Genomic DNA, 24964 nt, shown 5'->3' on the forward strand with positions numbered 1-24964 from the left:
CAGTTTAGAAACTAGAATGGGCAGACGTGCCTTTTTCCACAGCAAGAGCTGGGAAAACTGCCGTTATTAACGGGCGAATATGGACCATTTGCTCCTTAAAAATTGTGCAGTGTTTTCTAACCAGGGTCCTTACCACGTCACACCTGGGTTACCGCACATGTCTGCTCCATGGCTTTTCTTGATTTGCATTTTCCCCTTCATCCCCCGTTCCCTTACCATTCTCCTCTTTGGTGAGCACCATGGCCACGCCTCCCTGCCTTTCCGTTTTCTGTGTGCTCATTCCAGGAGCCTTCACGTTTCTGGACACCTGGATAACTGTTACGTTTCCCTCAAGATTCAGCCTCAGTGTCTTTCATCAAAGCAGCTTTTCTGTAACTCTACCATGAACTGGGGCGTCCATGTGCTACGTTTTCACAATTCCCTCCATATCCTTCTACTAAAACATCAGTCACTCTATATAGTCCATGGTTGGCTTATGGATCTGCCTCCAGTTTTGAAGGGCTAACGTGAGAATGAAACTTCTAAAACATACTGCAATCTTCTGGTCACTCTGAGTTTTTCGCTTGGCAATTTATCTATATTTGGTTACACTATTTCTAATAGACTTGCAGTGATTCTCGCTAGAGAGCCACAAATTCAATGGTCAGAAGTTCGGAAACATCAGTTAGTAATCAACATTTTTTAAAGCTTATTTATTTTGAGAGAGAGAGACAGAGAGCAAGCGAGTGAGAGCGAGCACTGTCATTGCAGAGTCAGATGCGGGGCTCGAAATCTGAAACTGTGAGATCATGACCTGAGCCTAAGCCACACGCTGAACTGACTGAGCCACCCAGGCGCCCCAGTAATAAACATTTTAATTTCATGTTAAGGAGTGTTTTCACATTGTCTCCCAGAGATAAATGTTCTCTGGCACTTAGGCTAGCTGGTCCTTTTATCCTTCAGGCCTCTGAGGTCATCGCCACTGGCAATGAAAGCTAAGAATGATGTCAGATAATCACAGAGAAGCAGAGCCTTCTGCAGCAAGGCGCTAACCAGCTTATCAAATGACTCAAAAATCTTTTTGAAAGCATTTTTAATTCTGGGAAGATAATGATTGTTTTTAGTGTTGTGAGGAATAAATAATATTGTAATGACTGTTATCCCTTTACTGTTACTACCTGAATCCCATACCCATCTCATTTTGTTTCTGGCTCCTTCAGACTTCATCAACCTCCTTCTCTGTCCCTCTCTTCCATGTTTATTGAGCACCCGTGACATAGGAGGCACTTCAAAAACTGCATAGGGGATAAATCTTCGCCATTCAAAGACTAAGCTTGAGCCTCATTTGGGAGCTCCTTGAAAATGCAGACTCACCCTGACTCAGGCTTCCTGATTCAGAATCTCCTACTCCAAGTGATTCAAATGCACATTAAAGTTTTGGAAGCACTGGAAGAAATCAGTCAATGAAAACCAGGGAAACTGGCTGGGAGCTCATCTATGTTAAAAGATCACGAGACCTTGACATGGAAAGTGGCACCTGAGATAGTGGAGGTTACTGAAAGGGTTTGATGTGATTCTTCTGAGCTCTGTGAATCCCTGTCCCTAACCTCCCTGCCCCCATTTAAAGAACAGGTGCTTAAACATCCGTCATCCCTGTCCCAGAAAAGAAAATGTGAAAAAAATGTCAAAGACTTGGAAATGGGCATAGAGACTACTGCAGATCTTTGTAGCGGAATCCTGGGCATGGCCCAGAAGACCCTCTCCATCGCCCCCCAGCCCCCGGAATTATCTGATTCTATAGGGGAATGACTCTTTAATTGCCTCTGACTAGGCTATCTTACAACCCTTTAGGGACAGAACATAGATTGTGGAGAGCTGATAACAATGCAAATAATTCTCCATAACAACACAGATGAACTATCGTCCAGTAGAAAATACCAATCATTATAAAGCACGTTTTCTTTTGAACCAGTTTTAACGCCTTACTGATTCTCTCATTAATGAATGAGTTAAACAAAATCATAGGCACGTGTCAATTTTATATTTGTAAGTTATGGTTCCACTGCCAGAGCATGCTTCAGCCACCTTTGAACTGTAGCTCCTCAAAGGCCAGGTCCATGCAATAGTTGCATGTGTCACTCTAGGACAAGGACACAGAGCCCAGGACTCAGCAGGTGGGAATGTGGTGAACTTCAATCAAAGTGACAAACCGATAATCAAGGGGAAAAAGGCCTCAAATTGGTAAGCAGGTATTTTTCCCCCTTTGTGTGCAGAGGGAGATCTGGCCTTGATTTTCAGAACAATAGATAGGATGAGAGCCAGGCCATGAGCACTGAATATGAAAAGTTAGGCGGGCTGTAGTACCCTTATTTATGGCTGGGTCTATAAAGGAATAACAGGAGAGGAGATCAGTGTTTGAATAACATATCCCAAGAATGAGATAAAAGGAAGATGTTCTACAACACAATTTTTTCCTCCAAAAATGGGGATACAGACACACGTACACACACACACACACACACACACACACACACAGTGAATGCTGTCACTGATTTCTGGCGTTTATGATAGCTGGAAATAGCTCACAGTGTGGAGTCACATAGTGATCCAAGCAGAATGGGGATTCCAGGATGGCCCAAGCACTCCTACTACAATAGTCCTAAAACGTCCTATTGCTGGACATCTCTAAGCAAGTCTCCATTCTTCTGGCTACTCAATTAACCACTAAAAGGGGTGTTGTTACCTTATCTATCCCCCAAATCACAGAGAGCAGGAGAGGCGAGACAAATGGTTAATGCACTCCTCTCCCTTCAACACACACACACACACACACACACACACACACACACACACACACACACACAAAATCTCCCCCAATTACTCAGTACCTGTAAAAATGAAAAAAAATTAAGGGAGGGGGTGGCAATATGAAAATGCACTGATTATTCCTGCTTTGGGGTCATGCAAAACGTTTCTAGGTGAAAAGGCCTGTCTTGCCTCTGTGAAGGTCAGTGACGCCCACGGAAGTGATTCTCCAACAGCCTCCTGTGCTTATTTCCTTTGCCCTAAGACGGAAGCCTGGCTTTTAGCTAATGGAACTTCCACTTGGCTTAGAGCATTATTGATTTTTACTTTCTTGGAACCATAAATATTGACAACCACCGCAGCAAAATGCCGGCAGCCCTCCCTCCCCCTGTCCCCCTGGCAGGCTGACACCGGGCCATTCTGTATGCAAATCAGAGCCTAGCCCTCCGGAAATTATGAATGCGGATCCCAGGAGAACTGAATTCATGATGACACATCAGGGGATCCCAAGGGCACTGCTTCAAAGCTTTGTCAAAACTTCACCTGATGGCACAGAGAAACTCTTCATTTCATCGCATAATGAAAGATTATGCGAAGCTTTCCAAAGGGGGGAAAAGTACACAAAAACTTTTAAATGCTCTTGCCAGGAGAAATCTCCAGTGAATGAGGATATCATCTTTCTCACCGTCTAATCAATCTCTTCCTTCCCCAGTCCAAACACAGGGTTCCTCCAGGGGTGGATGGTCTGTGTTAGACACACTGAAATTCATTATCTCATCTGCCTGGTGCTACTGTTTCCAATAAAGTGTAATTATGGTGTTATTGAGCTCCTGCTCACTTTCTCAAAGCCATGCTATAAACTTTGGGTCTGTGAGCAGTTACTTCCCAGTCAGTCTTCATTAAGTTGAATTGTCTCAGAACAATGTCTATTTAATCAGCAGGGTGCCCGCTAATTTTCTTTTTTAGAATTTGTATTAACGCAACAGACGCTGCCTTAGACACTACACAATTACAATTCCAAGTTTCCTCCGCCTTCAAGAAGGCCCCGTGGCCATAGAATCTGGGGTTAGCTGGTTTCAGAAGATCTGCCCCCTCACCCCGTCACTGTCCAGTTGGGTCCCGAGTCACTCCTGGGAAGGCACGGGGCACTTCTCACACACGGTAGTGGGAAGTATACGGTGCTTTGTAATTGCCTCTATCATTCCAGAAGCCTAAACGCTGTGAAGTAGCGGCTTGCATGCTGTTGTCTTCCCTGCAGTGCTTAGCAAGGTCCCAGATATATGGTAAAGAGCCCCACAAGTGGGATGATGGCTGCCTGCACATTTCCGATCACGCCCGGTGGCACCACTGCCCAGAAATGCAACATACTCAAGAGATCCAAATAGCTGAGGAAGAGAGAAAGGAATTAAGCATTTACTATGTGCATTGTTTTAACCCTAGGCAGGATGCAGTGGAGGGCCTTGTGGGTCATACATAGGGTTGGCTTGTACAGATGTTGCTAGATGAAGCTGATTTTCCAAAAGGAAACTGCAAGAATAAACAAGTACAATGTAAAATGGGGGAAAATGGAATAAACCTAAGAGTATGACTTCTCAGGGGAGGGGAAAAAAAAATCAAATCCAATTAGGTATTTTCAGATTGCATTTCCATTTTCTTTTTTATCCAGGCTTCTTTACCTTGGGTTTTGACTGCATTTTTTTTTTTTTTTTTTTTTTTTTTTTTATCCCTACATCAATGAAATCATCTTCAGGGCAGCAGTTTCCTTGGCTCCTCCTGTCTGGCTTTGCAGCGTTATAAGGAGCATGGAGTGGATTTCCTCTCTGAGGCAGCCAATTTCCTAGGCAATTAAATGCTGTTTATATTCCAAACTCTGTGCTTGGGTTGAAATTGTCAAGCTTGATATTACCTGACTGTTGCCTGAGATGTATCCCCAGCTAGTTCATTCTACTGTAACTGCCATCTATTAAATTTTCCAATCTGTTCTCTCAAGGGATCACACAGTACTTGGCAAAGGTGCAGCTTCGAAATTCTGCAAATTATACTCATCTATATAAATATATATTTTTGAAATGGCAAAGCTTGCAAATTACTTCACCAAATTGACATCCCAATCTGTGATCCTCCAGCAGGGAAGGCAATGCCACGTTCCTCTTACATGCACAGACATTTCCGTGCGGGTTTCTTAAAAAGAACAGGGGGATGCCAGACTTCTGTGAAACTCCTCTAAGAGGTCACAGAACCACAGCGCTAGTTTTTGTCACGTCTAGGTGTAGCGCGTAAGCCGATAATACACAATGTATAGGATATTAAAGAAAAAAACCCAATTTGTTCCAAAATCCACATTCCTGGCTGAGGATGTAGTTCTTTCTCCTCCTGGCCACTCCCTGTGATTTGTAGCCTGAGTGGAAAGGGGAGATGATGCCTGTATTTGCACTGTGTATGCTTTTTGTTGAAGGGACAATGACCTATGTGTTTATGTCTGTAAGACAGGCCCTTTCAGAGCAGCACAACAAGCAAGACTGGCCTGGTGGTCACAGTGGGGCATTTCAGTCACAATTGCAGCTGATTAGGGGTTCTCAAGGCCGGACCGGGGGAAAACGGCTAGAAGCTAGAAGCCCGTTTCAAAACAATTCTCGGGGTGCCTGGGTGACTCAGTCGGTTAAGCGCCTGGCTCTTGATTTGGGCTCAGGTCATGATCTCACAGTTCGTGAGTTTGAGCCCCACGTTGGGCTCTGTGCTGACAGTGCAGAGCCTGCTTGGGATTCTCTCTCTCTCTCTCTCTCTTTGTTCCTCCCCCACTCACTGTCTTTCTCTGAAAATAAATAAATAAAGTTTAGAAGAAATAAAAGAATTCTCTTTTAAAGATATAGAATGTCAACCTCCTATCCTCCTAAAATAGGTTTGGGGCAGCTTTCATACATTTCTTTTAATGAAAACATCCAATCCACTTTACACATTCCCAGCAATATACTAGCTATGCTCTAAAACACTCCAAGCGATCAATCACATCTCTCTTCCCATGAGAAATCTTTCATGGCCTCTCCGCTGCTTAAGGAACAAAACCCAAATCCAGCGGCAGCCTTCAGGGCTCTGCCCGCTGGCCCCCAACTGCTCTTCCCACTTCACCTCGCTCTAGAAACTGCCATGCAGCTCTCGTGTACCTTGGGACAGGTGACGTGCCTTTCTCCTCCTGGGCCAAATTCCTCTCTGCTTCCTTGTGTCTTTTCTCCTGGGGCTCCAGCCTCTGACCAGGATGTATTTAGGCCCTTTTTCTCCTGGGGGGCAGGGGGGACCCTTGTTTCTCCTGCACAGTTCTCCTCTGTGACGATTTTCTTGATATACCTTCCTTGACACTCGCCCCTGTGTTCCCAAAGCACGTTGCTCATACATCGGTTGGCAATCATGCCATTGGCTTTGGACTTGAGTTAATCGCTTACTTGAGACACCTACATGCGGCCAGCGACTGCAACCTGCCTTCTCTCCTTAAAACCTGACACGCCCAACGGCCTGAGAAAGGTCTGACCGTCACTCGTCACTTGCCTGTAAAATGCAGATGCGGCTCAGATGATACAACTCTGATGGGTGATGGAAGGGAATTCACGCATACACGTGGTCCTGACTTAAAATTCCGGCCCCTCCCCAATCATCTGTAGTTCCCTGGGGCAGGTACTAAAGCCCCCATATGTCTTTATTCCCCCACAGCATCAAACACGTGAGAGGAGCACAGCAAACGTTAAAGAAGTCACATACACTAGTGCCCCCTGCCCCCAATTATTCCATAGGTGTTAGCAGTGACCCTTCAACTCCATCTCTGAAGGCAGGGATCCCGACCACGGGAGGGGACACTAGCCTAGCTCATTCGTCACAGGTGGTAAGACAGGAGCCACCTCTGGGCCTTCTGCGTGCGACTCCTCTCCCCTCCTTCCGTGCGTCGTGCTGAGTGACAACACACACCTGCACGGAGGACACAGGTGGGAAGAGGCAGGGCTCTGTCCCAGGCGGCAGGGGGAAGCTTCGGGGGTGACCTCGCCTGCAGGAAATCAGCAGGTGTAGGGGCGGAGACGCCGGGGGTGCTTGGGGATCACAGGGCTCCTCAGTCAGTCAGCGGGCAGGGGCTACTGCCCGGGCAGGCCCAGGTCGGCGGCCTCCTACCTTTCAGCTTGTCGGCCAGCAGGGCGGCCTCGTGCTCCGAGTAGTGCATGATCGCGGGCGGCGAGGGCGGCCGCAGCCGGTCCTCCTCCAGCTTGCGCCGGTGCCGCTCCTCGCGCGCGCGCATCCTCTGTTTGCATTCCCATTCGTAGAAGTCGTCCCTGGCCTGGGCGAAGTCCACGTGGAGGCGGCCCGAGTCCTTCTTGTCCGTGCTAGACCCTAATCGCATCCGGTAACCTGAAAGCAACGGAAAGGCCGGTCCCGTCACAAGGTCACCAGCACGATGAGGGCAAAGCGTCGCCCAGGCCCTCAGCGAGGGCGCGATACGGTGCTTTTGCCTCTTTCTCTGCCCATAGCAAGGGCGCTCTGCCCGTAGCAGGTGGGAAGCAGTTACGCTTCTCCCCAGCGATCAGGAAGCACGGCCAAGTTCAGCTTATTAGGGATTGGGGGATAAACCCCCTCCTGGGAGGCGTCTCAGAGGGTCACCTACCCATCTTGCAAGCCACTGTTACTAAGAGGATGACCTCAAGAACCAGGACACTTACAGTAACTCCTTCTTCCCTCTGGCTTCCAGGAAGCTCCGAAACAAATTTGGCACGTAGCGTTCTCCCTCCCGGCTCCCCGATTTTATGGCTTTGTTTTTTTTCTATTTTTGATTTATGGTAACTCCATTGCGTAAGTGCTCTTAAATTCTTTTTAGAAAAAGGTGGAACAGGAGTAAATAAAGAATATCTGTGATATTTAAAAAGATCCACAAAGTAAATTCCGCAGCACCTCACTCACATGTTACCGCTTCATTCTCCTAGAAAATGCTGCTCAATTCTCTCTCAGCAGCTGCAAAAGCCACAATCACCAAGGCAATTTTGCAATGCTGTTTTATTTCCACTTATCCTCTGGGGCACGCGGGAGAATATTTTACCTTCAATCAAGAGGCCTTGCTGCTGCCTTCCTTACAGCCCTGCACTACCTCATCTGGCACGCAGCACTGCACAAATTGTCCACGCGATCTTTGAAGGCCACAGGAGCCCGCGCAAGAACGCGGAGCTAGACCAAAAACAGGGGCCTGGAAATCTTTGGGGGATTTGCGGCGAGCTACCCAACTTACAAGCAGATGATGTGCAGACACTCGATCTGAGACATCAACGCAAACAGAACTGAAACCAGACAGCTAGCCTAACTTCAAATGAAGGAAGACTTGGCTTTGAGGCTGCTCTTCAGTTTGGGGCACTCAGATTTTAAAAACATAAATTCAGGTCCCAGCAGGATCACAGCTGTTGGGGCTGCCAGAGGAGACAGCAAAGTGAGCACTTTTGCTGTGTAGGGGCTTTGCAAATGAGACACCACTGTGAAATGCCAGGCTGCCCTGTGCTGATGTTCAAGATCTCTATGGTAGATTTCAATGGATTATCTTGGCATTTGGGTTGGAGCTCAGCTGAAAATCCCTGCAGAGGCTGACTTCTCCCCTGTAGGGCACTTCACACCTTTGAGAAGTTGCAAACACAAAACAGATCTCACATCTGATTCCTGTTGTGCCCTTCTCCCTCCTAGGTTCAAATGGTGTTCTCTAAAAACGGGAAGACCTAACAATACCTACGACACACGTAAACATCCCGTCATAGATGAGCAGAATTCATGCTAAAGCAGAGTGTATCTTGGTGCTGGGCCATAGCGATGTAACAAGTCGGCAGGCCACGGTGATATATACATAACAGCTGAGCGGGTGGCACCACCTGAGACTGGCTAGCAGTCCCCACTGGCCAAGGGACTTTCTCCTGCCCGTGTCCAGAGCATCGCTTTTCAGATATTTCTGTACCCTCTCTTTCACCGACACATCATCATTAAGGCCTTAAAAAGAGATCCTGATGAGGCTGAGCCTAAAATTAGCCTGGCCTTCAAATGTGAACACGGTCCTAAAATTAGGCCTTCCAGCTGGGCACGGGCTTGCAGGAGCTTGCACACGGGAGGGGCAGCCTTCTGCCCCCACACCCCCCACCCCTCCAAATAAGCAGCCTTCCAGATCCTCCCCGGACTGATGTGCAACCTTCCTAGGGCGATGGAGGTAAAGCTGGGAGACCCCTGTGCCCCCAGGCAGGGAAGCTGGAGGTGAGGCCTTAGCTGTGGGCTCTCCCTGCCGCAAAGGGGCAGACCAAGGAGCAATCAGGCGCCCGGCTAAGCAGCAGGACCAGGGTCCAAGTGGGGCAAAGCCTAGCATCAAGGAAGCAATAGAGAAATACCTTCCACGTGCCTAAATTTGGGCCTGTTCATCTTTGGCGACGTCTCAAGGCGCTTCTGACTGGGTCTAAACATTGTGTTATGTTGGCGTTGAAAAGCACTTTTGATCTACTCTAACCCTCTCATTTAAGCAGGTGGGGTGAAGTAATACTTTTATTGGTAGAGCTGTGATTAGAACCCGGCTTCCCGAGGCAGGGTCCGTGAGAAATAAGGATCCGTGTTTCTTTTATCATCTTCAGGATATTTGTGTTAAAAACAACCATTTCCTGGATGGTTCCTATTGTTGTCGGTGCCCTGCTAAGCACTTAATATCCATTATGTTGATTCGTTCCTCATAATAATCCTATAAGTTACTACTGTTGCTGCCTCAGTTTTGCAGATGAGAAAATGGAAGCCAGGGAGAGGTATTCTAGCCCGAGGCACGTGAGACCCGGGAGACCCGTCGCCAGGCATGCTGGTGACAGAGCCACCACCTGTGTGTGTAACAAGAGTACTCTGATGCTGTGGCCCAAGAAGATATGGGAAGCAAAACACGTAGCTGTTTATGCGCTGTAAAATATTTTCCTCTGTGTTTCGTCTTCCATCTCCTTTAGAAGGCTTTCAGAATTTTTCCCCACTTTGTTAGGTTTTCTTGGAATAAGGGTTTGAAAGTCCTCCACATCTCTATGCCAGCTCTACTCCGCAAAGTCACAGCAGTGTCGGAATAACCCCGAGGCGGCTGGGGTTCGCAAGAGTGTTCCGTGGGGGGGAAGGGAGCTGCCTGCAGAAATTAAGCCTGGCAGGGGCATTCAGGTATTTTTTTCCCCCCATTCTTTTCTCACCTTCCCTCATGACCTTTGCCTCCGGAATGGGGAGGTGGTGTGCAGAGTGATGGATGGGAAACATGCGAGATGGAGAGTGTGAGGGAATGTCAGGGAGCTGAATCTAAGCGCACAGCTTTCTAAAGCCACATACCAATACCAGATGCGTAGTTCTTGGGTTTGGTAAAGGCCCGGATGACAGACTCCCTACAGTAGCTCCAACAGCCACAGAGCGATAGGCGGCACTGGGTCTAATTTCAGCATCTGTAAAAATCTCCCCTATGAGCTGGCACCAAAGCAGCAGATATCACGGGGCAGCCTTCACCAATCTAAGTGCACTGGCAATTGGGCAATGATATCGGGCCTTCCCCTAAAGTGGCAATGACATCAGGCTGCTTCCTGCGAGGAACTGATCTTGACCTGCTACCCTGGGGTCTAGAAAGTGAGCCACTTCCGGAAAACTGAAATTGTGCCGAGAGCATACCTTATTCTTCCCGGGAATGGCATCCAATAATAATAATGGCCCTCAGTCTTCATAATATTGCTTTTCATCATTAATGAGAACATTAATTAGAACCTCAGTGGAATTCCTAAAGACTGGTGTTGGGCAACCCTTCGTGCAGCGAGGAACGCTCACAGACTTAGCATAGAGCTTCTGGCCGCCAAGGAAAAGGCAGAGTTCCTCCTTTTCCAGCCCCTAACTGTGAGGACTTTATTGTACATTAAGGCAAAAGGGAATAAGCTCATATTAACATCACAAAACGTAACAAAATGCTGAGAAAACCCCCGATGTAATGCAAAGTACCGGAAAGGTAAATGGCTTTATCAACCATGAATTCCTCTGCAAAGCGAATGTGACAGAAATTCTTCTTGCTTTTCCGAATCGCTGTAATATCACCGCACTGCTCAAAGACTTCTTGAATAATTTCTTCAGTAGCGTTTTCTGGTAATCCCCCGACAAACACGGTCTTACACCCAGGAGGTCGTTCTCTTGTGGAAGGAGGTGGAAGATCTATTAATCACAACAAAACAGAGGGGTTTTGACTTTTATTTCTTTGCCCTCTTCCTGGCTCACCTGGTGAAAGTGACACCTGAAGAGTAACTGTGTCCATTCTGAGGAAGGATAGATTTCTACACCGACCTACACGGCTGGCAGGCTGCCTTGTTTTCACCTCCTCTCCCCTCCCCAACCTTAACTTTCTGTGTTCCTTTCTACACAGACTGGCTATGCTTGTCCGTGAACAGAGATAATGCAAGTGTTAGCATAATTTCATTTCTCCTTCATAATACAGAAGCCCAGAAAACGGGGGGAAAAAAACCTGACAAAGGACAAAGCATGATGAAATGACAACATGATGGAAAACTTGGGCTTGTTATCGGCTTTGTCTCCTTGCGGGATAATGGATCAGCAAGGCAGAAAACTGGGAACACAACCCGAAAGCAGTACTTGCTGGGCTGGGAAACACCAAACATCGGGCCTGAAAAACCACTTTTTTAAAAAAAAATTATTATTCACATTTAAATGAGCAAATGATTACATTGGGGGAAGTCTGTAGGAAAAGATAAAACCTATACTGTCACAACATTTTACCTAGTTTACATGTAGATTACTAAAGCAATCTCCTGAAAAGTCCACTTCAAAAAGGCAACACTGATTAATATGAATAAAAAAAAATTCTAGCTATTTAAGCCCATAAACTTAGTATCTGAGCCTAAATTAAAAAAAAAAAATCTGGCTCATTTATGTCATCGAATGTATGTTTCCTTCAAGCAAATGTAATTTGGCCCAGAAACTCTGAGATGCAGCCTCCCCCCAAAATTGCAAACTGCTAAATTAATTCAATTTTCCATCTAGCAAAGCACATTTCGGAGTTTTTCTCCTACATTTGTGACGATGGATGGAAATGCTCACATATTTCACACTATGTTTTGCAGCAAATGCTAGATGTCATTGCATGCAAAAAGATTCTTAATGCTGGATATATATCCCCAAATCACACATACTGCCTTCAGGTGTCAGTTCAGCTCCTGGATACAACACATGGACATATCCCCATCCATTTGGGCTAATCTAGAGACAAAGGCCTCATGGAGAATGGACCTCCACTTTGTGCCTGCGTGTGGAAGAATTCTGAGTCAGATCTGAAAGTGAATACAATGCTACATGAAAGAAAAAGAAAGAAAGAAAGAAAGAAAGAAAGAAAGAAAGAAAGAAAGAGGAAGAAGGAAAGAAAGAAAGAGAGAAAGAAAGAAAGAAAGAAAGAAAGAAAGAAAGAAGGAAAGAAAGAAAGAAAAAGAGAAAGAAAGAAAGAAAGAGAAAGAAAGAAAGAAAGAAAGGAAAGAAAGAGAAAGAAAGAGAGAGAGAGAAAGAAAGAATGAAAGAAAGAAAGAAAGAAAGAAAGAAAGAAAGAAAGAGAAAGAAAGAAGGAAAGAAAGAAAGAAAGAAAGAAAGAAAGAAAGAAAGAAAGAAAGAAAGAAGAGAAAGAAGTTTAAATTGATGAGTATCTTTCACAGGCAACACTTACTTGGATTTTGAGGGAAAAGAGTACAACTTTTGCAGTGGATTATTTCTTTGACGACAGCCACTTCTGTTGGTGGTGGCGGTGGTACCAGCCCCAGGCCTGGAATCATCGGGTTAATGGGGGTGATCCCAGTCATCATGTTGAGGCCTGGATCAAAGCCTGGAACACAGATTGAGTCTGAAAAGTACACAAGATAACATTTTGGCTGGAGGATCTGAAATCAATTTTCATTGTTGTTTTTGCTGTTTGCTTGCAAAGATTATTCGGCTTTATGCTTTCTATTTTTTTTTTTTTTTTTTTTTTTTTTTTAGGAATGTCTCCTGAAGATGTAGCATTATAGAAAGCTATTCCAGAAAGGTAAAGAGAAAATAAAAGATGAACTTAAAGCTACATGAAAAGAAAATCATATTACTTAAGATATTAACATGGCAGAACAGAACACAGCCTATTAAAGTGGAAAACCACGCACCATGAAGCTCTGTGGTTATTGTGAATGTGATTTTCTGTTTCTCAACAGCAGTGTATTGTTTACACTGCCTTATGACCCAGAATGTGGGAAGAATACCATTTAACATTGAAGTGCCCTGTGAATCTAATTGTCAATCTGGTTTTATCAAAAGAGCCTTCTTACCCGAGTGACCTAGATTTAGAAAAGTTCAATTTATATGTGCATACTTTATATCGATACATTCAGGTCCAACCTAACCTATTTCCCCCAGGAAACAAAAAACAACGAGTGATTATAATTACCATGGCTGGGTTATATACATGAGGCACAAAATTAGCTGTACATTTCTGGATTCTATTGGATAATCACACTTTCTTCCTCTAATTCAATCAACAAATAATTGACCAACGCTTCTGAAATCGTTATGCCCTGTATTAAAACAACAAATTTACGCCCTGTATAAAAAAAAAAAAAAAATGAAAGGGGGCAAAAGGAATGGGTTTTCCAATATAAGCAATGAGTTGTTTTTTGGTGGTGCTGTTTTGTGTGCGTGTGTGTGTGCGTGTGTGTGTGTGTGTGTGTGTGCGCGCGCACGCGGTAATGAAACAAGTAACTGCAAAGATGATATACAGGGATTTTCTTATCCTAAATGAGTAAGATTTATTTACAAGCAGGGACTGTTACAATAATGTACCGAGTGCCTAAAAGTAGCTGCAAGGGGATCCTTCTCCTGAGAGTTTTTCTGTTTGCAGAAAGCAGACAGTCTCCCTGGGAGCGTGATGATGTTCCAGGTAGACACACAGGAGCACAGATCACTGGGGTGACCCTCCACTACTCCTCAGCCGTGAAACTCTCCTATCTCTTCTCCCTCGTCGTCCTAGATCATTCCCATTCCTCCCTCCTGGCCCTTCTGACCCTGGAAGGTCCCTGCCTTAGTGGCATGGCCTCACCCTTTGCTTACCTGTGCCGAAAGGTCCAGCAAGCCCAGAGGCAGACGAAGTGACAGTCACGCCCTCCGTTTGCTAAGATACTCCAGTGCATAGAAATCACCAGCAAAACCTTTTCCTTTCTGGGAAAAGGTTTGTCATAGCTTTCCTGTAGCTACCCTGGATATTTCCACTCTCTTTCTGGGTGGAACAGCATAAGCAGGGTGATCCCGATCTATAACCCCAGGAGGACTGCTGTCCCATTTATTAGGAGATCCATCTAACTTGACAATGTGCCAGCACGACTTCAATAAAATGAGCGTTCTTTTCTCCAGTTGTGCTTTGGTTTAAAAAAAAAAAAAAGGTCCTAAATCTAAATGCCAAATGAGCATTCTTGTTCGGAGGAGTCGTCTTGACATCCTAGGTACTTCTTCTGTAATTATGGTTTTTAGTTTCTTCATCTGTAACATGGGATGGTTTGGTTGAATAATCTCTTAGAGCAGTAGTAGGGATTCTGCGCTGACACCGCTCAAAACAAGTGATACACAAAAGACACAAAGGCTTGGAAGTGACAGAGACAAGACTCGCACTTTGGTTAGTCATTTGAAGTCCTCATGAAGTTTCCCAGGTCTTTTTTCTCATTTCACAGACAAAGAAATTGAGGCTTAAAGCAGTTAAGTGAAATCCCCAACACCACAAAGCAAACAAAAGGCAGAGTCCGCACACGGGCCCTTAGGTCTCTGGCTCTGTATTTAAATGCGTCTCTTGACTATTTCAAAGTTTCCATTCGAATGAACCGACTTGATCTTTCACCTGATCTATGTCACTACTGAACATTCACTCCTCTCTTTAAAAAAGTTAAGACGTATCCTTCCGTCCCAGATGCCAAGTCTGAAGGGGAAGTTCCCGAACAGAATGGCTTTCATTGTCCCATCTTACCTGTCTCATCTTAAGAAATTTGCTTGCAAGGACTTCAGTGATGATGATCACTGAAACAACAGATTGCCTTTCAAGGTGAATATATTAGAAATCGAAGTATTGGCATGCATATGCTTTTATTTAATCTCATTCTGTACGTAAGGTTCGTCTGTTTCATTCCTGGCCTGGCCCTCTCTGTTGTTTGCCAACACAGGGTGATTTAAGGCTGAAACGTCTCAGGACAGCAAACCCTGTGAATTGTAATAACCAGATGTTTTTCACAAATGAGATGTGAAGCCTGGCGCTTGTGTTCTCTTTAGTCGTAACGCACTTCTGTTTTCTTTTGGGAGGCCAAATAAATAAATGGGGACAAAAGACACTGCTCTTGAGCAAAGTATTTTAATATAGAGCAAGCGTTACTTTGCTTTTTCTGAGACATCAATATGAAGAGACTCTGAGGTTTAATGAAATCTGCATGGTGAGTACAGTAGCTTGAAAAGAGCTTAGAAAGGAATTAACACTTAAATTATGTTGGACCTCAAAGGATCGGAGATTCAGTATTTGAGAGGAGGAAGTAGGGAAGGATTAGACCTTTTTTTTATTTTTTTAAATAAGAACCCATTACTTGTTAACAATATACGAACAGATGGAAATTGTTTTCTCAAATGGCACAGGAACCTATTCTGTACTAACTCATTAAAGGAAACGCACAATTTTGGGGAGTCGGAGAAAGACAGATGCACAGGAAGACAAAGGTGAAGAGAGAATTCAAGCTCTAAGAGGCAGTTCCTTGTCTTGCTTAGAAAAGGTACCCCTGTGAACTTCAGAGATAATGAGTTATAATTCCACTCACGGAAAAGAGGAAGAAGGCTTAACTTGCAGCAAGAAAGAATCCAATTAAGTAGAGAGTAGAACTTTCTTTCAGAAACCGTACTTAAACAAGAGGAAGGGCTATTTGTTTCAAAGACGGCAGCCCTGTTCGGCTTCTCCTTGGAAGGAGGCCAAGCCAAGCAAGCAGGTGCTAAGGCCAAAGCTGAGCCGACGATTCTTTCTGGTTGTCTTCTCCCAACCGGACAAGACAAAAGCAGGAACACAAGTCCTGCTTACCGATCCATACACAGCCCAGTGAGTGTTTCATCAATTGGGCAAGCATTTTTTCAGAGGGGAGGTTAGGGTCTTGTATTCAGGCACGACAGTTTCTTTCTTTCACTCATTCATTTGGCACTTACTGGGCACCTACCGCTGCAAGGATCTGGTGTCGCGAACTGTAATACGTCCCCCACTTGGGGAAATCACAGTGTTTAAGGAGAACATGAAAGATGGGCACCAAACTCAGCAGAAGAGTTGAGAAAAACCGAGGCTCAGAGGTCAGCCCAGGAAGGGGCCCGCTGGGGAGAGCCTGATGGGCCTGGGGAATTCCAAACAACTGTCCGTGCTACAGCATGGTCCGCATGTGACAGTGTGACCCCAGTGTCCTGAGGGGCCGCGGGAGTCAGATTAGATGAGACCGCACCTTGCTGTTCGAGCCAGTACATTCTGGCTTTATTCTCCCTGGGACGGTGGCCACCAAAGGTCGGACGTGCACTTTCTAAGCCGAGGCCCCCTGCCGGCTGTGCTGCCTGCCTATCCCTCCTTCTCAATTTGTCTGCTGCCCCTAGCAGTGGTCAGCCCCCTTTCCCGTCAGTGCCTCACTGATGTCTACCTATTTGAAATGAGAACTAGACCTCCCTCAAAAGAAAGGCCATCGAGGCCTATCTCTGTCAAGCCTGGACTGAACTAGGTTAGGTGTGGGTGTGCATGCTGGGCTGAGCTGAGGCTAGGGGGACACAGGTGCACTGTCTGTGCCAGGAACAAGTGTGGCCCAGAAGGCAGGGCACAGCATTCCAAGAGAATAATATGAAAAAAGAGGCAGGAGTCAGGCTAGCCAAAGGTTAGCATTAGGTCTAGTCCTGGGCAGAGATCATGAGCAGCAGACAAAACACGAGACCAGGCAGGCCAGCTTTGCCAGGGGATGCCGCTGGCAGGTCACGGGGCCTGAACCACCCTGATCCACGTTCTGACTCCATCCGGGTAGAGGTGTGGCAACAACGTCTCGGGGTCAGAGGCTGAGAGAAACCGACGGGGAGGTTACGTGAGCTGGATCCCAGGCTGGAGAAGCAAGACGGACACCAGAAGCAAGGCCTAGGGATTGTGAAAGGAGGCAGACATGCCAGGCATCAGTCCTGGGGCCTGGGTCACAGCCCAGCCAGTGTCAAAGCCAGCTGGATGCTGAGTCTTAGAAGGCAGGGCCCCAGGGGCCCCCTTCCTTGTACCTGAGGCCCAGATGGGACCTCAAGTCCAGGGAGGTGCCAAGCTTGTGGGGGCCGGGCAGAGAGACAGGCTGGAGGGGCTCTGGCAAACGAGCAGAAACTCCTGTCCTTTCTCCAGAGGAGTTATTGTCTCAAAATATGATCCCTTCTCACTGGGCAGAGAAACTACGTGATACGTGAGGACATTCTGTTTATTGGACATTTGGGATACATGATGGACACTATTTCTCATGATAGTTTCTTGTTGCAGTTGACAGGACCTACTCTTCTACAATGGCCGTTAAACTCAGACTGTTAAAGGAATGCTTTTTTCTTTTATTTCTTTTTTTAATGTTTATTGATTTTTGAGAGAGAGAGAGAGAGAGAGAGGAAGAGTGAGTGGGGGAGGGGCAGAGAGAGAGGGAGACACAGAATCCGAAGGAGGTTCCAGGCCCTGGGCTGACAGCACACAGCCTGACGTGGGGCTCGAACTCACGGACCACGAGATCATGACCTGAGCTGAAGTCGGACGCTTAACTGACTGAGCCACCCAGGCGTTCTGGGAATGTTTTTTTTTTTTTTCATTACATGTCCTCCTTTTCTCCAATATTCTTGAAAATTCATGATCAACACAGGAAACCAATTTTTAAAAGGGTAAACTCGAGCTGGAAGGACGTGAGCACAGCTGAGTCAGCTAAGGCTGACTGATCTCTTAGCCTCTCTGGGCTTCAGGGTCTTCTGCAGATAAACGTGAACATGAACCAGAGATTCCACCTCCACAGAATGGGAGCATCGGAGAGGACAGCCTGTGTGAAGGCAGGATATCAGCGTGTCAGGAGCCCAAATCTGCAATCAAATGTCCCTGTGGTCAGGCCCTGGGTCTTTCCTGAGGCTACATGACCTCGGGAAGGTTAACCTTCCTAAGCCTCATTTATAATATCTGAAAAATGGGGATAATCATATTTAAATTTTAATCCTCTTGAGAGGATTAAATGGGATTTAAAAAAAATCTGAAGTGTTTAACGTAACGTCTGGCACATGGTAAGTGTGTAACAAATGGTCGCACTTATAGGCAATGTTATAAATATGTATTTTATGTATAATAATATTTATGTAAGCTGCTATAAACATGTTATTAATACTGTATACACATAAAGGGTCATGATGGTGATGGCGAAGTATTTGTTTTGACAAACATTTGAGCGCCTTGTAAATGCTGGCTGCTCTGGTAGGTACTTCGCCTGTAAAGATAATATAGGAATCCTTCCTTCCACGAAGTGACAGTCCGGCGGCAGAAACAACTAAAGAGAAAATGACAACAGAGTATGACAACTGTTGTGAGACATTTAAATAGGGGGTGCTATGGAAACACAGAGAAGGGGGGGCGCAGAAACCATACTGGGATATGGGCGTTATGGTTTGAATTGTGTCTCCCTGAACAGGTATGTTGAAGTCTCAACTCCCCTGGTCCCTGTGAATGTAACTTTATTTAGAAATAGGGTCTTTGCAGATGTAATCAAGTTAAGATAATGTCATACTCAATTAGGGTGGGCTCTATCTAATATGACCGATGTCCTCGTGAGGACAGAAGGGACACAGGCATACAGAGGATGCCACGTGACTATGGAGGCAGAGATTCAGTTATGTCGTGGCAAGCCAAGGAACTGCTATCAAAAACCAGAAACTAGGAGAAAGGCACGGAAAACAGATTCTTCCCTGGTTCCTTCCCAGAGAGAGGATGGCTACGCCGACACTTTGATTTCTGACTTCTTGCCTCCAGAACTGAGGGAACGACGTTTCTGTTTTAAGCCATCCCGGGTTGTGGTACTTTCTTACGGCAGTTCTGGGAAACTAATACGGGGGACGGGTCATGGGAGGGATGCTGGAGTGGGGGACAGCTGACCTGAGTCTCAAGGGCATGACTTCTATGGGCATGTAGAAAAGGTATTCTCAAAATATATTTACTAGGATCATAAGTACAAAAGATATTTCTAAATGTTCTCTTAGAAGAAATGTTCAAAACCAGTCCCCTGGAGGCAGAATTGCTCTTATGTTTTCCCTTTGTGGAAAAAAAAAAAAACCAAAAAAAAAAAAACAACCCTGAAGATGGCCACGTATTTATTAAGAACAAATCAACCCCACAGATGATAAGTTCACATAACGGCGTACTTTATAAGATAAGTGAATGCCTACAAGCAGAATCTAAGAAAGCAACATTGAAAATGCTTTTGTGATCTTTCCAAAGAGTTCCAAAGGTGGTGAGATATGTTTTCTATTTACACCCAAGATGTACACCCAAAGTGAGCTCCTGGAGCCTTGCTGTGCTCACGTTGTAAACAAAGGCCTCGTTCCATAAATAAAACCCTCTGTCTCCTTTGACTGCAGATAGAATGCTGGCAGAACAGAGGAATGCAGCCGTCGACGGCTATTTTAAGTACTGTTGACTTGAGTGCGGAGATCTGTGTCCATATTTGAAACTACAACACAAGTGAAGAGAATTTCAAAATTTGCACCAAAATTGGTTCGGGGAAGCAACGACTGCCGAAAGAAGTCTGTCAGATCTTTTCCTGTGCGTGGAGCCTGCACCCAAAAACCAAATTTGGAGTGAGCAGGAGGTAAAAGCCTATCAAAGGTTCTGTGAAAGTCACTCACGCTGAGGGCTGGGCGATTTGAATTTGGTGCCAGAGCTCAGTACAGAGGCCTCACCTGTCACACTCAGAGTAAGACGTTCTGTCCCCTGGACCTGCTAGCACCCACTCTTCAGTCACTGAGGCACATGCCCAGCTGAGGCATGAAAACCGTGCTGGCATATGCCAGGCAGGTGTGCAGGGGTTCAGTCTGACCAGGAAGCAAAGGATGCTGGGCCTCACCACAGTGAATTTTCAAAGCTGCAAGAGATCTGAGTATTTCCTAGTCCTACCCTCTTGATTTCGTGATGAGAAAACCGAGGCTCAGACAGGTGAAGTGACTTGCCCAAAGTGACACAGCTAGTTAAGAGAGGAACTGAAATTAGGATCCGGAGTCCTTGCTGCTTCACCAGTGTGCATCTGAGTTCCCCAGTGTCTGTCCACCCTGCCGTTCCTAAGACGCAGCTACTGACAGGATGTTCACGACTTCCCAAGACTGTGCATTCCACTACTAACGGTTTCACGGTGAGAAGTTTACCTGTCTCGTATGTTGCCTCGGGACCTGATATCCTGGAGTAACTCCATTGTCTTTATTCTGCTCTCCTGGGCTGTCGTCACAAGTCTGTTCCCCTGTCCTCGCGCTGCTGGTCAAATCCACGAAGAAAGCTCATAGGAGCACCCGCCGGGCCTCAGGGACCCTGCTCCCCTTAGCCTTTCCACAAGTGACTTCCTCTAAAACCCACCCTTTCTGAGGTCTAGGGGGTTAGTCCCAGAAATAGGCCCCAATAGAAGCTGACCTATAGGACTGGCAGGGATTTCGACCCTTCTTAATTCTGAAGTCTATGCTTTCGGCTGACTTGGTACATTATGATTAAAAAGCAATGGTCACGTTTGAATGCTTGCTTTCTGCCAGGCCTCTGTGGAAAGCTTCACGTCATCTCACGGCACGAGACTTTTGACAGTCCCATCACGGAGCTGACATGCATCAACTAACCTCACTCAACTAGAACACGTGTGTTGTGTCTCTGCAGGATGCCGTTATGCAACTTTGCAGTTGATGTTTTAAAACTAAATACAAGAGTTTGCATTTTCCATTGGATTTTCCAAAATCTCCCTTCTTTTTTTAAATTTTTTAATGTTTATTTATTTTTTAGAGAAAGAGAAAGAGAAAGAGCGTGAGCACGCGAGGGGCAGAGAGAGAGGGAGACACAGAATCTACAGCAGGTTCCAGGCTCTGAGCTGTCAGCACAGAGCCCAACACAGAGCTCGGACTCATGAACCGTGAGATCACTACCTGAGCCAAAGTTGGAATGCTTAACTGACTGAGCCACCCAGGTGCCCCCCTCCCCCCCAAACCTTGGTTCTTAGGTTCTCCTCCCGTCTTGAATTTTCCCTCCCGGCCCTCAAAATCTATACAATGGCAAGACAGCTCCTTCTTAAAGTTCCCACCCCTTCTAATTTCTCCTTGCAGGTCAGACTTGGCCAGGGAAGACCCTCTTAGACATATCTGCATAGACTCCTTCCCCCTAACATTTACTTCTCCTGAACTCAAGTCATTGATTCCCAGTTCTGAGGGCCAATGCCAAATTCTCACTGTGCATGGGGTCGCTCTTAATTCCTTGCGTTATAAGCTCTTGCTAAGTTATTTTCTCTGCTCTGTGGCCTGCTGGCACCCTCATGCTTCTTTTCATATGTGTCAAAATGCACCCTGGTTACAGCATCCAGGCCTTCCTTCCGACCTCATCTCCATTGCATACTCCTGGATGAAGTAAGTAGCTTCAGGACTTGTCTCTTTCTTTTGTTTGTTTGTTTGCTTCTTTATTTGTTTTGAGAGAGAGAGAGAGAGAGAGAGAGAGCGAGCATGCACAAGCAGGGAAGGGGCAGAGAGAGAGGGAGAGAGAGAATCCCAAGCAGGCTTCTCACTGTCAGTGCAGAGCCCAACACGGGGCTTGAACTCATCAACTGTGAGATCATGACCTGAGCCGGAATCAAGAGCCGGACACTTAACTGACTGAGCCATCCAGGCGCCCCCTTGCCTATTTCTTTTAACGGCAATTCCCCTTCCTCTCAGTTCCTAGTTTAAAACCTTGGTAGCAACCACATGTGGTCACATGCCAGAACCTTTGAGACAGACTTCCCTTTGAAAGGCTTTTCCCACATCATCGTTTTTTGCTCCCACTGCTATATAGGTGCCTATTAGTTCTCATCTGGAAGATTGCAAAAGCCGCCGTGTATGCCCAGAGGCTGTGCCTTCTGTATCTTCTTCCTTCCCCCCACGCCCTTCTTACACCCCTGAACCTGGATCAGCCAGTCATGCCCATGGGAGACCCACGGGAATAGGCCGTAATTGGGGCTTCCAAATTACTTCTTTCAAACTTCTTTTCACATCCCCATCTCATTAGCTGATGATTAATTTTCTCTCTGTACGACGTTATGTGACTTTGTACAGCAGGACTGTTACATAATGGTAGGAAAAAAAGGCCTGAATAAGCTATTGGTGTTCTGTGCTTTGAACCAACTGACAGACTTATGGCACAGAGGCAGAACGGAGAGGCGAAACACTATGGAGTCCTGGAAAATGTTTCTGAATATTCAGTCAAGCATGTAAGAGGCACTCTTTAATTCTTAAGTATTTATCCATCCATCTATCTATCTACCTATCTATCTAGCTTTTTAAGGATGGGGACCCTCTGAGTATATAGGGAAAGACTAAATAATTTATGTCAACACATTTCTTTCTGGCATTCAATGCCTTCTCGCTCTGTTCTTCTCTGAAGTCCGGTAATAGCCTGGCGTCATATTGATATAGAGACCTCTGCAGTCAGCGGTCGTGACAGCGGGGGTGGTATTTCATGGCATGTAAACGTCTTCACAGATCTTCCCTTGGAAACCTGCATCTTCCCAAGATAATATGCAAGGGCTAACCTTTTGATTTTATTTATCCACCTTAGTTTTAGTTTACAAAGGCATCCGGGAGATAGGTAACATCTCATAAATTTAAACAAGAACAAAGGAAAACTTATTCAATATTTAGCTTCAAAGAAAACATTCACATCATATTATTTTAAACAATTTATGTAGGTTTCAATTTAAACTTACTGCTTGAAGGGATTGAAGCAACCCAGAGTTGGTCTCTTTAAATGAGATCAGCATATAGCCCTCGGCTGGGGGAGAAAATAGAGCCTCTTTTGAAAGCAAACACATCATGAACACTCCTAAAGGAAACTTCCGAGTCGTGTGTTGTTTGAAAATCACAGACTGATCTAATATTAATTTAATTTTCCTACTCGACTGTGTGGGCCAGGACAATAGGCTGCGAAGAAATAAGAGTGGAATATGGAAAGAAAAGAGCAATCCAAGGGCCAGGCGGCAACGGAGGGAGGGGCCACCTGAGCCCTGGGCTCAGGAACAGGCTCACGCCCTCCTGCCCTGACTCCCAGCCTCTTTACACCGCAGATCTTAATGTGCGAAAAGATAAAAGATAATATTTACCTCGACAGGCTTGTTGTGAGGAGTGAGTGAGTTAAAATATATAAAGGGGTTAAAATAGTGCCTGGTAGAGGAAGCCCTCCATACATACTAGCCATCATTTAAAATATTTAATATATTTGTTTAATTATATTGCATTCAATCTTTAATGATAAATATATTTGCGTGTGTGCCTTTCTGCATGTGTATACTACACGGTATAGATCAGACGACACTGCCTTAGTGTCCTTTCGAAGAGGCGGTGCCGTATAGTCTTGCCATCAGAGGAATTTCTCCGACAGTTTGTTGTTTGTTGTTGTTGTCCCCTCTATCCCCAAAGGCCCAAGATGTTTGTCAGTGCCTGGAAATGAGAATTATAGAGTACAGAGCTATTTTCTCTCTGCTTTTTCTGCCAAGAAGATTCGCTTTTTGTACCCAAATTCACCAACGGGGCTCATTCATATGTTTGGCATATCATTCTCCCTAAACTTAGCTTTTCCATTGAAATACTATTTTATTCATGTAAATGAATATGCCTATGTTATTAAGTTTCTTTACACACACACACACACACACACACACACACACACACACACACACACACATCTTTTTAATAAATTTAAGCCAAGCAGCACCAGACTTTAAAAATACGTTGTTACATCCAAGGCTCTGGCTAGATTGAGTTATGCACATGTTGATATGCATTTTAATTTAGAAAGCGTTGGGGCGCCTGGATGGGTTAGTCAGTTAAGCATCCAACTTGGGCTCAAGTCATGATCTCACGGTTCGCCCCACATGGGGCTGTATGTTGCTGACAGCTGGGAGCCTGGAGCCTGCTTCAGATTCTGTGCCTCCCTCTCCCTCTGCCCCTCCCCTGCTCATGTCCTATGTCTCTCTCTTTAATAAATAAATAAACATTTAAAAAAAAAAAGAAAGCATCAATGCCAAGTCATAGTCTCTGATAGCCTGCCATTTCTGACAAACACCTTGAGTAATTTTTCAGAGAAGTAAACTAAAGTGGAATGGTTTAAGTACTAGATTGCCATTTAAAACTAATTCAGCCTTGCGGGCTGAGGGTAGCATACCTTGAGAAGTATTTCTCAGCACCTTGTCTGCTAGTGTTTTCCTTTACAGTGTGGACCCCTCAATATTAAAAACTCAGAGAACTCATTTCTCACATGAAAAACATACCCCAAACATGCCCCCTGGAGAGTTCAAGGTTGAAAGCACAGACCATTACCCAGATTTTCATTTGAAGTTCATCATTTTCTGTCTAGTTGTAAATTCAAAGAATGTTTTTGTTCTTCATTCAGGGCTCTACCTCTCATTCCCATCCCCAGAGGCACCCAGTTTTGAACTGTTACCTTTATGCAACACCGTACTTTCGAAGTCCTTTTTCAATCATTTAATAAGCTAGTTTTCATTACATCTCTCCAAGGCTTCCCCCCACCCTTTACACACGAATGAGGAAGTGGAGGTCAGGGAGACTAAAGACATTTGTCGGCAACATCACTGGAATGGGGGGAGAAGCAAACTGTGGTCCAGGCTGTACTGGCTGTGATGAGAGTCTAGCTGTGTGAGGTCTCCAGGCATGCACAGAGCAGAGGGATAGAGCCAGGATGCACCCCATCTGGCCTTCCGTCCCATCCACCGGAGGTTCCTCATCTCACACGTAATGCCAAAACCTTCCGTGCCTACCTCATTGTTATTATGGAGGCCCAATTATATGATGGGCATTTATAAGCCAGTGATTCACAAACAAGGAAATCAATACACAAATGTAAATTATAGTTAAGATTTTT

At 45.4% G+C, this 24964-nt stretch overlaps 1 protein-coding gene across 9 annotated transcripts in view; it reads right to left on the reverse strand.

Moving 5' to 3' along the window:
• Positions 1 to 24964, reverse strand: part of ENOX1 (ecto-NOX disulfide-thiol exchanger 1) — a 585762-nt gene that overhangs the window by 167957 nt on the left and 392841 nt on the right. For 7 of the 9 annotated variants that reach the window (XM_086711591.1, XM_086711581.1, XM_086711571.1 and 4 more), the window contains 3 exons: positions 12491 to 12664; positions 10771 to 10977; positions 6937 to 7170 (listed from right to left, as the gene is read on the reverse strand). In XM_086711591.1, the coding sequence (XP_086567717.1) occupies positions 6937 to 7170; positions 10771 to 10977; positions 12491 to 12664 (615 nt within the window). The remainder of the gene's footprint in view (positions 1 to 6936; positions 7171 to 10770; positions 10978 to 12490; positions 12665 to 24964) is intronic. The other 2 variants (XM_086711599.1, XM_086711617.1) reach the window with 1 other exon arrangement.

Source organism: Puma concolor, chromosome A1, assembly GCF_028749965.1.
Source record: "Puma concolor isolate L17-30 chromosome A1, mPumCon1.1.hap2, whole genome shotgun sequence".
Classification (NCBI taxonomy): Eukaryota; Metazoa; Chordata; class Mammalia; order Carnivora; family Felidae; genus Puma; species Puma concolor.